Genomic DNA, 16,662 nt, shown 5'->3' on the forward strand with positions numbered 1-16,662 from the left:
GTACTTAAAAATGACAAAAAAGGTTTTTAGTACTGAAAAATGACAAAAAATGTTGGTACTGAAAATGAGAGAAATTTTCAATTCTAAAAAATGACAGACAATTTCAGTACTGATAAATGACTAAAATGTTTAATACTTAAAAATGACTGCAACTTTCAATACTGCAAATTGAATGAAGTTCTTAGTAACGAAAAAAATATTTCCAAGCATTATTGAACATATGCACATGATTATTTGTACTGGAAAGCTATATGTACTGAATGATAATATTTTTACCAGTACTGTATATTTAGTGGCATTAAAAGTACATGTAAACGCAATGCAAATTCCTGGTAGTGTATTTATTTTTGAGAACATGTGACAACAATACCAAGACAATATATCGTCGTGCATCACTGCATAAGTTGTTCTTACGCAATTGTAAGCAATTTCCTTTCAAAGAAGTCAATAAAATATTGACAAAGAATTTCCTTTCATGTCCAAAAATCACCAAACCCCAAACCAAATATGAAACAATCATTCGCGTTCAAGGAAACCAAGAAGATATTTATGTAAAATTGTCCTTGTGGATACAGTGGTTGAGTTTTAAAATATCGGCTAACAGGAAGTTTATGCATATCAGATCTACATCAAATGATGGAAATCACTCCTGGAAAGATTGGAAGAGTAGTTTGAATAATTTCATATCGGTATGGCATGTACAAACAAGAACTTTAATAACGCACTATTTCTGACAATTGCTTTAAAAAGAAAAGTGCTTTCCCAGTATAAAGATAAAACGAGCGCGATTCAACTCTTAATTTGCACAATTTTATTTAAACTGCAGTTGATACCTTAAGAAAAAAATGTTCCCTGTTTTGAACATGTTTTAAAAAAAATGCAAATCAAAAATTCAACAGTAAATTTTACCAACTATCCTTGTAAGACATTTTAAAGACCAACAGATAAACTTGTAGCTAAGAACTTTAAAGTGCCAACAAAAATGGTGTAAATAAGTTTTCATTTTTTGGGGGCATTGAAACATAGGTGATATGACAGTGAAGATTAAAAGTTGTAGAGAGCCTTTTAATCTATGTTTAGGGTATTTTTCAGCACAGGGCATTGGAAATGTAAACACACTAAAAAACTTGTTATATTGAAATGTGGATTCTTTCTTGATTGCAAAAATATATATTCACTTCTAATAAATATTCAAATGCCTAAGTTTGTGAATAGATATTTGACTAAAAAAATGTTTGATGGGAAATAAACTGAAAAAAAGGTTTGTTATATTTAAGAGTTTTAAAATTTTACTATCTGTTTCAAGCCAATTACTGATGAAAAAAAAATAAGTGAACTATCCTAAATTGTTGATTAATTACAGATGATTATTGGAAATTTATTAGGTAAAGTATAAGCCTTACTTGAAGACCTTTTAAATAATTAAAGATTAACAAGATCTTTAACAAATATAAATATAAATATGATTATTTAAATTGATAGATTGATTGTTGGTTGTTTTGTGCTAATGCGGCGTAAAACAACCAACAATCAACCAATATATCTAAATAATCATATTTGTATTTATATTTTTCAAAGATCTTTTTAATCCTTAATCAATCATTTATCTTCCAGACATAATTTATAGAATCACTTTATGTAGTATAGATCAAAAGTAATAGGCAATAGATAAATCCTCGTTATATATCGAACATCTAATATACACATTTGTGTATTCAATTATGAGGTCAAATACTTGTGTATTAAGAATTAGATGTATATTGAAGAGTCTGTATAATTATGTAAGACTGAAGTTGAAAAGTAATGTTGTCAATTTAATTGGCAGTTTAGAAGGTGGGGCATTGTAATTAGAGGTCCATCTTGTCTCTAATTGTTCTTTTAGGATGACAGTTGTCAATCATACTAGTATTGTATCAAATCTCAATAATCTAATCAAAATGAATAAAAAAAGCCTGCACATCAAAATATTTTAACGACATACATTCTTGAATGAACTGCTCCAAAAATGTATCCATTTTTTCACAGTCAATACATACATCAGAACTAAAGGGAACTATATTTCAGTGTTAAAACATAAATTTAGTAGCTAACCTGTCTTGTTGTTAGGGAGGCCGATGCCTTATGAAAGATTAAGAACACGTTCCAATCTTTCCATAAATGCTTCATGTAAAATATGTAAAATTTTCAAATTTAAAAAAGTCTTGTCGTAAGGCATTTTAAGAATCTGGAAGATAAAGGGGTAGGCATTCGACTATTTAAACTTACGTTTTGTGTCAACAGGACAAGGTGGGTAAACAACTTGTTTCTTTTAAACTATGTCCAAACTAAGGTATAAACGGACAGACTACTCCTATCTTTCAAAGACAATACAAAAGTTAACCTGGGCCTTTTGGCCCAAAGGACCTTTTCATATCATTTTCATCGTGTGTAAAAAAGTTTTCAATTTGAAAATATCGGCAAAAAGGAAGTTGATGCATATAAGAAAAAAAATGCTTTATATGAAATCATCAATCTTTGTAAGATCCAAATTTGCAAGATTTTAAAACTCTAATCATGTTTTCGAGAGAAAAAAATAAAAGTAGAAACTCTGATTCCATATACTCTTTTGCATATGCATTGCTGATGTACATTAGGTTAATTACTTATGTTGATAACGTCTTTTAACAAAAAGGCAATAACTATGTGATAATTAATAGTCAACAACTCATTTTATAAAAAAAAAATACAGTCCAATTATACGAATAAGGATACGAAAATGTATACATAACAATGAAAACCTCTCATACTGCAAACTATTTGTGTTTCCCGAAATAAATAAAGCATTCATTCAAATAATTCATTATTAAAGAGTTCAATGGAAACAATGGTAGTCATAAGAGTAGTAAAATGTTACTGACCTGCTATCAATAAGTATTAGTACCGATTGATCTTCCTCTATCGTTTTAAATGATCGACCTTCCTCCTTCCGTTTATGACGTTTGACATTCTTCCTCCTTCCTTTTCTGGCGTAAAAGGTAAGGAGGAGGAATGTATTTTATAAAGAGGAAGGATAAAGTTGTGTGGCACCAAGAGGAAGGCGGAAGGTCTGCGGCGAGAAGCGGAAGGAGGAAGATGTGTTGTGATAAGAGGAAGGAGAAAGGTGTGTTTTAAAAGAAAAAGGAAGGAGCTCATTCCGCATCCTTCCACTTGTTACCGTGTGTAAAACAGTCTTAAGTTTAAAAATCCACACACAGGAAGTTGATGCTTATCAGATCTAAAAAATGCTTTATGAGAAATCATAAATCTTTGTCAGATCCTAATTTTTCGAAAATTACTTATGTTGATAACGTCTTTTAACAAAAAGGTAATGACTATGTGATTATTGAGAGTCAACAACTCATTTTATAAAAAAAAAAGAATACAGTCCAATTATACGTATAAGGATAAGAAACTGTACAACACAATGAAAAGCTCTTCTTTTGCAAACTATTTGTGTTTCCCGAAATAAATAAAACATTATTCAAATAATTCATTATTGAAGAGTTCATTGAAAACAAAAATAGTCATACGAATAGTAAAACGTTACTGATCAGATATCAATAAGGATTAGTACCGATTGATCTTCCTCTATCGTTTTTAATGATCGACCTTCCTCCTTCCGTTGATGACGTTTGACATTCTTACTCCTTCCTTTTCTTGCGTAAAGGTAAAGGAGTAATGTTTCCTATCAAAAGGAAGGATAAAGTTGTGTGGCACAAAGAGGAAAGCGGAAGTTCTGCGGCGAGAAGCGGAAGGAGGAAGATGTGTTGTGATAAGAGGAAGGAGAAAGGTATGTGGTGACAAGAGGAAGAAGGAGAAGGGAAGGAGGCAGGTGTGTTTGAAAAGAAAAATGAAGGAGCTCATTCCGCATCCTTCCACTAATTACCGTGTGTAAGCAAGTCTTAAATTTAAAAAATCGACGCACTGGAAGTTGATGCTTATCAGATCTAAAATATGCTTTATAAGAAATCATAAATCTTTGCCAGATCCTAATTTGCAAAATTTAAAAACTCTAAACATGTTTTCGAGAGAAAAATAATAGTAAAAATTCTGATTCCATACACTCTTTTGCATAGGCATTGCTGATGTACATTAGGTTAACTACTTATGTTGATAAAGTCTTTTAACAAAAAGGCAATGACAAGTGATTATTGAGAGTCAACAACTCATTTTATGAAAACAAAAAATACAGTCCAATTATACGTATAATGATACGAAACTGTATACATCACAATGAAAAGCTCTTTTATTGCAAACTATTTGTGTTTCCCGAAATAAATAAAACATTCATTCAAATAATTCATAATTGAAGAGTTCAATGAAAACAATAATAATCAGAAGAATAGTAAAACGTTACTGACCTGATATCAATAAGGATTAGTACCGATTGATCTTCCTCTATCGTTTTCAATGATCGACCTTCCTCCTTCCGTTTATGACGTTTGACGTTCTTCCTCTTTCCTTTTCTGGCGTAAAAGGTAAGGAGGAGGGATGTATCCTATCAAGAGGAAGGATAAAGTTGTGTGGCACCAAGAGGAAGGCGGAAGGTCTGCGGCGAGAAGCGGAAGGAGGAAGATGTGTGATGATAAGAGGAAGGAGAAAGGTATGGGGTTACAATAGGAAGAAAGAGAAGGGAAGGAGGCAGGTGTGTTTTAAAAGAAAAAGGAAGGAGCTCATTCTGCATCCTTCCACTTGTTACCGTGTGTAAAAAAGTCTTAAATTTAAAAAATCGACACACAGGAAGTTGATGCTTATCAGATTTAAAAAAATGCTTTATGAAAAAGCATAAATCTTTGACAGATCCTAATTTGCAAAATTTAAAAACTATAATCATGTTTTCGAGAGAAAAAAATTATAGTAAAAATTCTGATTCCATACACTCTTCTGCATAGGCATTGTTGATGTACATTAGATTAATTACTTATGTTGATAACGTCTTGTAACAAAGAGGCAATGACTATGTGATTATTGATAGTCAACAACTCGTTTTATAAAAAAAAAAGAATACAGTCCAATTATACGTATAAGGATAAGAAACTGTACAACACAATGAAAAGATCGTCTATTGCAACCTATTTGTGTTTCCCGAAATAAATAAAACATTATTCAAATAATTCATTATTGAAGAGTTCAATGAAAACAATAATAGTCATAAGAATAGTAAAACGTTACTGACCTGATATCAATAAGGATTAGTACCGATTGATCTTCCTCTATCGTTTTAAATGATAGACCTTCCTCCTTCCGTTCATGACGTTTGACATTCTTCCTCCTTCCTTTTCTGGCGTAAAGGGAAAGGAGGAGGAATGTTTCCTATCAAAAGGAAGGATAAAGTTGTGTGGCACAAAGAGAAAGGCGGAAGTTCTGCGGCGAGTAGCGGAAGGAGGAAGATGTGTTGTGATAAGAGGAAGGAGAAAGGTATGTGGTTACAAGAGGAAGAAGGAGAAGGGAAGGAGGCAGGTGTGTTTTAAAAGAAAAAGGAAGGAGCTCATTCCGCATCTTTCCACTTGTTACCGTGTGTAAAAAAGTCTTAAATTTAAAAAATCGACACACAGGAAGTTGATACTTATCAGATCTAAAAAATGCTTTATGAGAAATCATCAATCTTTGCCAGATCATAATTTGCAAAATTTAAAAACTCTAATCATGTTTTCGAGAGAAAAATAATAGTACAAATTCTGATTCCATACACTCTTTTGCATAGGCATTGCTGATGTACATTAGGTTAGCTACTTATGTTGATAAAGTCTTTTAACAAAAAGGCAATGATTATGTGATTATTGAGAGTCAACAACTCATTTTATGAAAACAAAGAATACAGTCCAATTATACGTATAATGATACGAAACTGTATACATCACAATGAAAAGCTCTTTTATTGCAAACTATTTGTGTTTCCCGAAATAAATAAAACATTCATTCAAATAATTCATAATTGAAGAGTTCAATGAAAACAATAATAGTCATAAGAATAGTAAAACGTCACTGACCTGATATCAATAAGGATTAGTACCGATTGATATTCCTCTGTCGTTTTCAATGATCGACCTTCCTCCTTCCGTTTATGACGTTTCAAACCCTTCTTTCCTTTTCTGGCGTAAAGGGAAAGGAGGAAGGATGTATCCGCTTGTTACTGCATGCCTTGGTCCTTCCTTATCCTTATTTGTGTTACCAAACACCATTCTCCTTCCACTTGACCTTCCACATCTTCCTTCTTTCTTCCCTTTACGTCAGAAAAGGAAGGAGGAAGAATGTAATACGTCATAAATGGAAGGAGGAAGGTCAATCGTTTAAAACTATAGCACGAGGAGGTAAACACAATCGGCACGAATTCTTATACAATATCAGGTTAGTTAATATTTATTACTCGTATGTCTACCATTTTATTGAACAGCTAATAAATGAAGAATCTGAATACATGTTTTTTTTTTCTCGGTAAAACACTGAAGTTCTGCTATAAAAGATATTAACAGCGGTTCCATAACGATTTTAAATTTAAAAAAATATAATATTTTGCATATACCCCTTTTTATTCCCTTTAATCTAATATAAACTGTACTGTAATACTTTATGGTATATTTCATGGAAATACATTTATATATTTAAAACAAAAATAATGTAAAACGTCATAAATAAAATCCTTCTTTCTCTTGTTGCTACACATACCTTCTTATGTGAATATTATCGCTTCAACTGTTAGTTGAAGATGAGTGTACGGCACTGACTGGGGGTCAAGCCCTCGTACGGTCGTTATTTGTTTTCTTTACGCGTACTTTATACTTAATAACTATTGGTATAAAATCAAATGATCTACTACTATTATACTACATGTATGCCTACTATTGTTATCATTGAACACTTAAATAATGAATGTTTGAATTAATGTTTTATTTCTTTTGGGAAAACATGAAACAAAATGCTATGAAAGAAGTGTTAATTGTGATGTAGACATTTTTGTACCCTATATTGAATACCCCGAATGTATATTTTTTCATTAATATAGTTGTTGACTATGCAAAAATCAAATACTCATTGCCTTTTTTAAAAGACATTTTCAACGAATGCGATTTACTAAATACACTTCAGCAATGCATCTGCAGAAGATTTTAAGAAATTTCGAATTTGTACTCTTATTGCTTTCTCTCGCCAAAACGATTGAAAGTGTTTAATTATCAAAACCTTAAAACAATTAAATGATTTGCAAATATCACACATGTCTGTTTGTCCGCCTTTCAGTTTTCGTAGACTTGTATACATATGTTTTCTTAATCAATAATTAGAACGACTGTAAATCCAATTTTACAGTTGAATTTTAACTATGACATGTATTAAATGTTTCATGTTGAAATAATCGTAGCTATGACATTATTTTTTTACACTTATATTCCTTGTTTTTTTCTTCTTCAGAAATGGATAATTGGATGATAATACAAATGAATCAAATGGTAAGTCAAAGGAGAGAATAAATCTGTAAAAAATAATAAGAATTATTCAGTAGTATGTACTCATATGATATCATGACGCAAATGTAAAACTATAATTTAATCATGACAATATAACATAAGATAAAATGACAAAATATAAGACAGTTGGATCATTTACAGGCAGATACACTGAAGTGAGAAATAAAAAATAAGTACTGAGTATATAACAAAATAATCAATCTTAGTGTGTTTAAACTATTTGGAATTTTGGGACCTCAATGCTATTCAAGGATATCACCAGCCCAGTAGTCAGCACTTCGGTGTTGACATGAATATCAATTATATGGTCATTTCTATAAATTTCCCGTTTACGAAACTTTCCATTTTTCGAAAAACTAAGGATTTTTTTATCCCAGGAGTAGATTACCTTAGCCGTATTGGCACAACTATTTTGAATTTTGTGACCTCAATGCTCTTCAACTTTGTACTTGTTTGGCTTTTAACTGTTTTTATATGGGCGTCACTGATGAGTCTTATGTAGACGAAACGCGCGTCTGGCGTAGTGAATTATAATCCTGTTACCTTTGATTACTATTATAGAAATATTTTATCTATAATGATTGGACAGAAATCTGAATCAGTAATGTGTACACTTCGGCTACTATCTGCAATAAATTGTTATCTGTATTGCTTGACACTTTGTTCTGTTTGTTCACCTGATGGTTTTTCTTTAAAAAAAAATAATAATCTTTTAATGTACATGTACAAATGTAGGTATGCAACCTTAATTCCAGTTTTATTGTTATTATGAATCACATTACCACTTGTACAAGATACATATAATTCAATTAAAAAAAATGAAGTATAAAAATAAAACACAGTTTTATTACTTTCAGACAGATGAACTGAAGGCGGAAATACGAAATGGGAACATGGAATTGAAAGCATTATTTAACAACTTTAAAGCGGGTGAATTGAAAGCAGACGTAACAAAAGGGAACATGGAATTGAGAGCAATAATTACAGATCTTATAAACGGTAAATAATTGTCTTTTTGTATCGCTTAATACAGTCACAACTATATTCATTTCTTAACGTTTGGCTATGAATAGACCTGTGATAAAAATGTCGATAAAAATATATAGAGAATCTACCACTCCACAGGCTATTGCTCAGAAGTTCACTGTTGTTATATAAAATAATAATATAATTTGTTAATTGCTTATATTGTTGATATCGAAGCTGTTTTCGTGTTTGATATTGCTGATGTTTTTAAACAGCAACTACTAAAAGTGAAAGCAGCGGACAAAAAGACAGCACACAGGGGGATGAAACAACATCAGAGGAGGATGATGATGATGACGAAGATAGCAGTGATCATATGGATGGTCATGATGAGGAAGCTAAGGATGATATTATTGATAACGATGATGTAGAAACAGAAAAAGAACAGAAACAGACAGGTGGAGCAGGTAAAATAGATTGTATTATAGTTTTCTATCTTTCATTGCTGAACTCTATCGTTATTTCTAAGCAAATTGAGAATGAAAAGGGCGTATGCATCCATGATTCAAAAACCCGACCAAAGAGTAAAAAACAGCCGAAGGCAAACTATTGGACTTCCCCAAAGTGAGAAAATACAACACTGAGAGGCAACCTAGCCCTTTAAACAAACATGTGTCCTATTTCAGTGAAAAAGGGCGTCACATTCAACTCCGAAACATATAGAAAAAATCAGTAAATTAAGGTTTGTAATTTTATATTTTCTCCGTCAACTACCGATACTTACTATTTATAAAGACTTTCAAGTTTACTAAAGGGAAATTAAGGTAATGATGACTTAAGAATTACAAAACAGTTGATTAAATATATAACACATGATTTTGTTGAAGGAATCGTGGCAAAACATGTTTAATTTAAGACATTTAAAAAACAATTGTTCTGTTAAAAAAAGCTTTCGAATTGCCATACAGAACAATTTTTCAAGACAGAAAAAAAGAAAAACTGTACAAGATTGTTGTTTTTGATCTAACTAGCCGTTATTTATTTATTCCTTACTTAAAGATTTTAAAAATACAACCAAAAATTAACAATAAAACAAATAAGTTTGTAAACACGTTCTAATATGAATGGAAATGTCGCACAAGGATCACAATCGTGAGCAGATTTTTACGTTAGTGCAATACAAGATAAGAAAACATCTGTAAATGAATCATCATTTATTTTTGGTCAGACACTATGAGTGTTAAAGGTGAAAAATGGTTTACCCAAAGCAGAACACCATCTCAACCCAGTTCATCGAAGTCAAAGCTTACACCTAAAGGTATGTATGTTACATAGAAAAAACATATGCCACAGCCATCTATACTACTAAAATAACAAGTTTCAATTTGATAGCGGGCATGACGTAAAAAAGACGAATCACAAACATCAACTTTATATATTACTAATATAGGACAATGGAGTTTATTAAAAATAATGTCATCCAAGGTCCTTATGTTTTCTATACAATAAATTAATTTCTTAACGTTCGGCTGGGAAAAGACCTGTAATAAAAAAATGACAATATACAGTTGTATAGAGAATCTTCAACTCACCAGGCTATTTCTCAGATATTCACTGTTGTTATAGAAATAAATAATATAATTTATTAATTGCTTATGTTGTTGATATCGAAGCTGTTTTCATGTTTGATAATATTGCTGATGTTTTCAAACAGCAAATACTAAAAGTGAAAGCAGCGGACAAAAAGACAGCACAAAGAGGGATGAAACAACATCAGATGAGGATGAAGATAGTCAATACATGCATTACCAAGGAAACACTAAGCACGAACATAGTGAGGATGATGATGATGATGACGAAGATAGCAGTGATCATATGGATTTTCATGATGAGGAAGCTAAGGATGATATTATTGATAACGATGATGTAGAAACAGAAAAAGAACAGAAACAGACAGGTGGAGCAGGTAAAATAGATTGTATTATAGTTTTCTATCTTTCATTGCTTAACTCTATCGTTATTTCTAAGCAAATTGAGAATGAAAAGGGCGTATGCATCCATGATTCAACAACCCGGCCAAAGAGTAAAAACAGCCCAAGGCAAACTATTGACTTCCCCAAAGTGAGAAAATACAGCACTGAGAGGCAACCTAGCCCTTTAAACAAACATAAGTCCTAGTTCAGTGAAAAAGGGCGTCACATTCAACTCCGAAACATATACAACAAATCAGTAAATTAAGGTTTGTAATTTTATATTTTCTCCGTCAACTACCGATACTTACTGTTTATAAAGACTTTCAAGTTTACTAAAGGGAAATTAAGGTAATGATGACTTAAGAATTACAAAACATTTGATTAAACATATAACACTTGATTTTGTTGAAGGAATCGTGGCAAAACATGTTTAATTTAAGACATTTAAAAAATAATTGTTCTGTTAAAAAAGGCTTTCGAATTGCCATACAGAACAATTTCAAGACAGAATAAAAGAAAAACTGTACAAGATTGTTGTTTTTGATCTAACTAGCCGTTATTTATTTATTCCTTATTTAAAGATTTTAAAAATACAACTAAAAATTAACAATAACACAAATAAGTTTGTAAACACGTTCCAATATGAATGGAAATGTCGCACAAGGATCACAATCGTGAGCAGATGTTTACGCAAGTGCAATACAAGGTAAGAAAAAATCTGTAAATGAATCATCATTATTTTTGATCAAACACTATGATTGTTAAAGGCGAAAAATGGTTTACCCAAAACAGAACACCATCTCAACCCAGTTCATCGAGGTCAAAGCTTACACCTAAGGGTATGTATGTTACATAAAAAAAAAACATATGCCACAGCCATCTATACTACTAAAATAACAAGTTTCAATTTGATAGCGGGCATGACGTAAAAAAGACGAATCACAAACATCAACTTTATATATTACTAATATAGGACAATGGCGTTTATTAAAAATAATGCCATTCAAGGTCCTTATGTTTTCTATATATTAAATTAATTTCTGAACGTTCGGCTGGGAAAAGACCTGTAATAAAAAAATGTCAATATACAGTTGTATAGAGAATCTTCAACTCAACAGGCTATTTTTCAGAAATTCACTGTTGTTATAGAAATAAATAATATAATTTAATAATTGCTTATGTTGTTGATATCGAAGCTGTTTTCATGTTTGATAATATTGCTGATGTTTTCAAACAGCACATACTAAAAGTGAGAGTAGCGTGCAAACAGATAGCACACCGAGGGATGACACAATCTCAAGTGAGGATGAAGATAGTCAATACATGCATTACCAAGGAAACACTAAACACAAACACAGTGGGGATGATGATGATGACGTAGATAGCAGTGATCATATGGATGGTCATGAAGAGGAAGCTAAGGATGATAAGATTGATAACGATGAATTAGAAATGACAAAAGAACAGAAAAAGACAGATATAGCAGGTGAAATAGATAGTTTTATATTTATCTACCTTTCGTTGCTCAACTCTATCTTAATGTCCAAGCAAACGGCGTATGTATCATAAAGTCAACAACCTGGATCACAGAGCAGATAATAGCCTAAGGCCAACTATGGGACGTCTCGAAAGCGAAACAATACAGCACTGGGCAACAAGCTTGCCAATTAAACGAAAATGTGTCCTAGTTCATTGAAAAAGGGCATCATATAAAACTCCGAAACATAAAGATTAACAAATTTTAAAAAAAATATCCAAGACTATCAAAAAACAGAGGCTCCTGACTTGAAACATGCATAAATATGCAGCGGAGTAAACGTGTTTTGAGAGATTTTAACCCTCTTCCTCAACCTCTAGCCAATCCAAATAGCAATACGCACAGTAAAAACTCAGTTAAAAAGAAGTTCGAGTCGGATGTCAGAATAGGTAAAAGAAGAAACTAAGCAAAATAATACATTAATTAACAAAGGAACACTAGCAGTTACTAATACGCCCGCTTCAGATCTCAGTTAAAATGATTGAAAAATAAGAGTTAGGGTTCGGGTTAGGGTTATGTCTTCAACATATGACAATCAAGAACATCTCCCATTTAGGGGTTTACTAGAATACCATCCTAAAACATATGTGAAAAACACAAACCGTAACCACGCTAACAACTAGTTTGAGAATAAATGTGGCTATATCCGATGATGAAATTTAGTAAATGTTTTGACTAGTTTGTTATATCGAAAACCCTAGTGTAATAATTTTTCAGTTATACATAGATTTCTTTCGTTTAAATCAAATACGTTGTTACATATACGACCGAATAGAATTCATAAGTTTGTCAATATTCGTTTTTTTTACAGACAGAGTATGTTTTGAAGAGCAGGTTCGAGAGAAAGGTGTGTATATTAAATGTAATTCCTTATTATACTTTTTACCTTTACCTTCAAGTTATATATGTCATTCAACTATTAAACTTTACTTTCAACAGTGATTGAAATGCTGTGTGTGGAACCAATAAATGTGACACCTTCTACAAAGCATACCTTTTCTTCAAAACAGAACAGTCCACCAGAGCCAATACTTCCAGCCCAAGGGAAGCCGAAAAGTAAGGATACATTTTTGATCTACTCTTTACGTGCATGACTTGTGTTTTGTATTGTATGTGATGGGTAGATAGCAACGTAGAAAAAAAACCCAACATTTTCTGATTTTTTTTTTCAGGAAAAAGCTTGACACAGGTGATTGAAGAACTGCAAAGTACGTATATTTTTAAAAGCTAATAAATTTTCAAACAATATATACACGATTATATGGTCAGAATGTAAAAGTTCAGAAAACCGAAACGTGCATTATGAAATGATAAAGTGCAATCGTGTGGATAAAAGGTACTGCATACAATTTCATGATTTATTGATTTAAGAGATTCTACTGCAATAAATTGAGTAAAACAGATAGTTGATCTTTGCATTTGCAAATGACGATTTCCGATAACTATTTTCAAATTTTTCTTTACAGAGTCACACAAATTACAGAAATTGCAAGAAAAGGAACCGTCTGACACATCCAAACCCATTGGTAAGTTAAACAAACAAGAGCATTTTGTACAAATTCTGTAAGCAACTCATTTATTATTTATTCATTCTGTCAATATCTTATGGTGTTTTTAAAATTGAAATTTTTAACAAATTTTGTTCTATTTTTGTAGTTCAGCAGACCAAACATAACCTTTGTAAAACAGAAAAGAAAAAATCTGTAAAGGAAGGTTTGTAATCTCATATTTTCCCCGTTAACTTTTTAATATTACCAAAGACATTCAAGTTTACTAAAGGGAAATTAATGAAATGATGACTTTAGAATTACAAAACATTTGATTAAACATATAACACATGATTTTGTCGTGGCAAAACATGTTTAATTGAAGACATTTAAAAATAATTGCACTGTACTTTGAAATTGCCATACAGAACCATCTCAAAAAATGAAAAATGAACAATGAAAAATATAAGTTTGTAAACACGATCCAATATGAATGGAAATGTCGCACAATGATCACAATCGTTAGCGGATTTTTACGATAGAGCAATACAAGGTAAGAAGAAATCTAAGTAAATGAATTATCATTATTTTTTGCCAGACACTATGATTGTTAAAGGCGAGAAATGGTTTACCCAAAGCAGAACACCATCTCAACCCAGTTCATCGAAGTCAGAACTTAAAACTAAAGGTATGTATATTACGTACGAAAAAAAACAGCCATCTGTACTGCTAAAATGACAAATTTTAATTTGATAGCGAGCATGACGTAAAAAAAAAGACGAATCAAAGAAATCAACTTTATATATTACTAATATAGAATAACGGAGTTGATTACAAATAATACCATCTAAGGCGCTTATGTTGTCTCCATAATACAATTTGCTATACTTCACTAATACCAAAAATACCTATTACCAGTTACCTAATCTGTCAGGCGCTCACCTAATTGTGTGCGTCCACCTAACTGTGTATTTGAGATTTGTTATATACACGGGTCATAACCTGTACTTATTCATTAGACAGGAGTTGACACTACTACGTGTACTCATTGACCAAACAAATTTATCTACAAACAGTTTTCGGTTATAATCAGGACGTGTGAATTCAAATAGATTTATATTGAAAGCAGAGCAAACGCCAATACAAATACAATACAATACAAAAACTAGGCTGAAAATAAGGCGTAGGTACTTTATGTCGCGGAAGTGATTTCTGTATATATTAATTTGACTTGCGTACAGTTGATATCATACATGATCTTGACTACCATTTCAATTTAATTTCAGGACATTTCACAGATGAACAATCAAAATACATTATAAAGTACAATAACAATTCCAATCCAACCTGGTCGTCAGCCAATTTTGTAATGCAAAACTTAAAAATGGCTGGTGAGCACTTTTACATATGGATGGAGGACGAATTTTCAGTACAGCAACTGAAAGATAAAGTCAAAAACTTAAAAAAGTATGTTTTATGCAAAAATGTAGAAGTATATGTGTCAGAGTAAACATTTGCTTCAATTGTATTTTTTTATATTTTTTAAATGTAATTCAATTAAATACGCTATTGATACATGTTATGAAATTGTTATTGTGTACTACATGTGTAACACTTTTCCGTAAAACAACTGAAAGATAAAGTCACTTGAAACAGTATGTTTCATACCAAAATGTAGAATATATTTGTCAAAACTATTTTGCTTTTTTGACTACATTATTGATAAATGTTATGCAATGTGTTATTGTGTACTACAATTGGCACAAGTTATATATATTTTCAGGGCAAAGGAAAAGAAAGAGAGGAGAAGTGTGATAAGTCCAAAATGTTGAGCGAAGATTTTACTCTCTGGCAAGACCATAGTGAAAATAAAACAGTTTATACAAAAAAGTATATTGTAGTACAAACTATTTTGCTTTTTTTGCAATGCCGCACTGTTGGTGTTGTACAATGATAAATAGGGCAATGTGTGTTACCTTAAAACAGATGATGACAAAATATAGTTCAATATATATCTTTGAATAAATAACTTATATGTAAATATACTAGGTTTTTTGGTTCTCAATTAATTCCGGGTCAAGAACACATTAAAATATACTTTACCTTATCTGCCAAGAGTAGATTACTACATGATGCAATACATTGACGAACGAACCACACATTCTCTTAAAAACACCTGAATGAGTTTCTGTTCTGTAAGAGTTACTTTCAATTTAATATCCAACAAGGTTTTTTTTAACGAACCTTGACTACCCAGGAAGGTTTTGCACGGTCAGTTTTCAATATCGCTGTCCCTTTTATCGTTTTTATACTGCGGACCTTCCTTCTTCAATGTATGACATTTGACACTCTTTCTCTTGCATTTTCTGACGTAAAATCATCCTTCATCCACCTGTCAATTCACAGCTTCTTCTTTTGCCTATGCGTTACTATCACAGAAAGAAAGGAGGCGGTGTTTACTATAACGTAAATATATAAATACAGCCTAATATTTCGACCCGTGAAGGTCTTCCTCAAGAGATATTGCATTACAAAAAAAGACATGAATATATAAATTATACATTCTACTATTTTCTTTTTCGATACAGACACTTTTCTTTCTTTTTCTTAATATAAAAATGCACTTCGACATATTTCTATTTTTTTTTCAAAACATAACAATAATTCACAAATATACGAATAATGGTGCATGTATAACCACAACTAACAGCAAATTATTAAACACTCAAATATGATAAACACTCAAAAAGGTAAAAAGGTAAAGGTTTAATATTTTGAAACCGTAAGTTCTTTGTCAAGGGATATATACAGTAGATATATACAGGCTTTTTACAGGAAATTTTATCTAGCTCTAACTGTATAGTTTTATTGTTGATATTCACCCCATATGTATCTAGTGTTAAATTAGGAATTTCTATGACAGAACTTTCTTGGTATTCCTAATTATTTGACGATTTTATATTCACAAAAGTAGCATACATAAAACGACAAAGTTATTTTTCATTTACCTGTATATGTTATAAGAAACCGCTTTTTCAAAAGAGATTATTTTCTAAGGGTTGTTAAATATTTCGCGGTGGTGCCTTGCCATGGCTTTGTTTGGACTTGTTTGTTTGCTTTTTGGCCCTGAATGTTTGTCTTGAATATTTTATTAGCTATGTTTTTGCATTCAGGTATCGCAGATCAAATTTATTCGTTCATAGTGTGTTAATCTACGT

At 31.5% G+C, this 16,662-nt stretch overlaps 1 protein-coding gene and 1 long non-coding RNA gene across 2 annotated transcripts; both read left to right on the forward strand.

Annotated features, from left to right (window-relative positions):
* The first annotated feature begins 4,509 nt into the window (after positions 1-4,509).
* LOC139500570 (uncharacterized) lies at positions 4,510-13,678 on the forward strand. The gene is made up of 12 exons (XM_071289320.1): positions 4,510-4,621; positions 5,311-5,478; positions 7,426-7,463; positions 8,339-8,480; positions 8,723-8,914; positions 9,676-9,765; positions 10,162-10,413; positions 11,188-11,259; positions 11,658-11,906; positions 12,897-13,013; positions 13,424-13,483; positions 13,614-13,678. Exons 1-12 carry the CDS (start codon positions 4,510-4,512, stop codon positions 13,676-13,678), a joined length of 1,557 nt encoding a protein of 518 aa, XP_071145421.1.
* Positions 13,679-14,039: 361 nt separating this feature from the next.
* On the forward strand, positions 14,040-15,489 carry LOC139502257 (uncharacterized). Its single transcript, XR_011658763.1, has 2 exons — positions 14,040-14,132; positions 15,228-15,489. It is a non-coding gene; the product is annotated as an uncharacterized lncRNA (long non-coding RNA).
* Positions 15,490-16,662: the final 1,173 nt, after the last annotated feature.

The sequence above is a fragment of the Mytilus edulis genome, chromosome 13 (genome assembly GCF_963676685.1).
Source record: "Mytilus edulis chromosome 13, xbMytEdul2.2, whole genome shotgun sequence".
Classification (NCBI taxonomy): domain Eukaryota; kingdom Metazoa; phylum Mollusca; class Bivalvia; order Mytilida; family Mytilidae; genus Mytilus; species Mytilus edulis.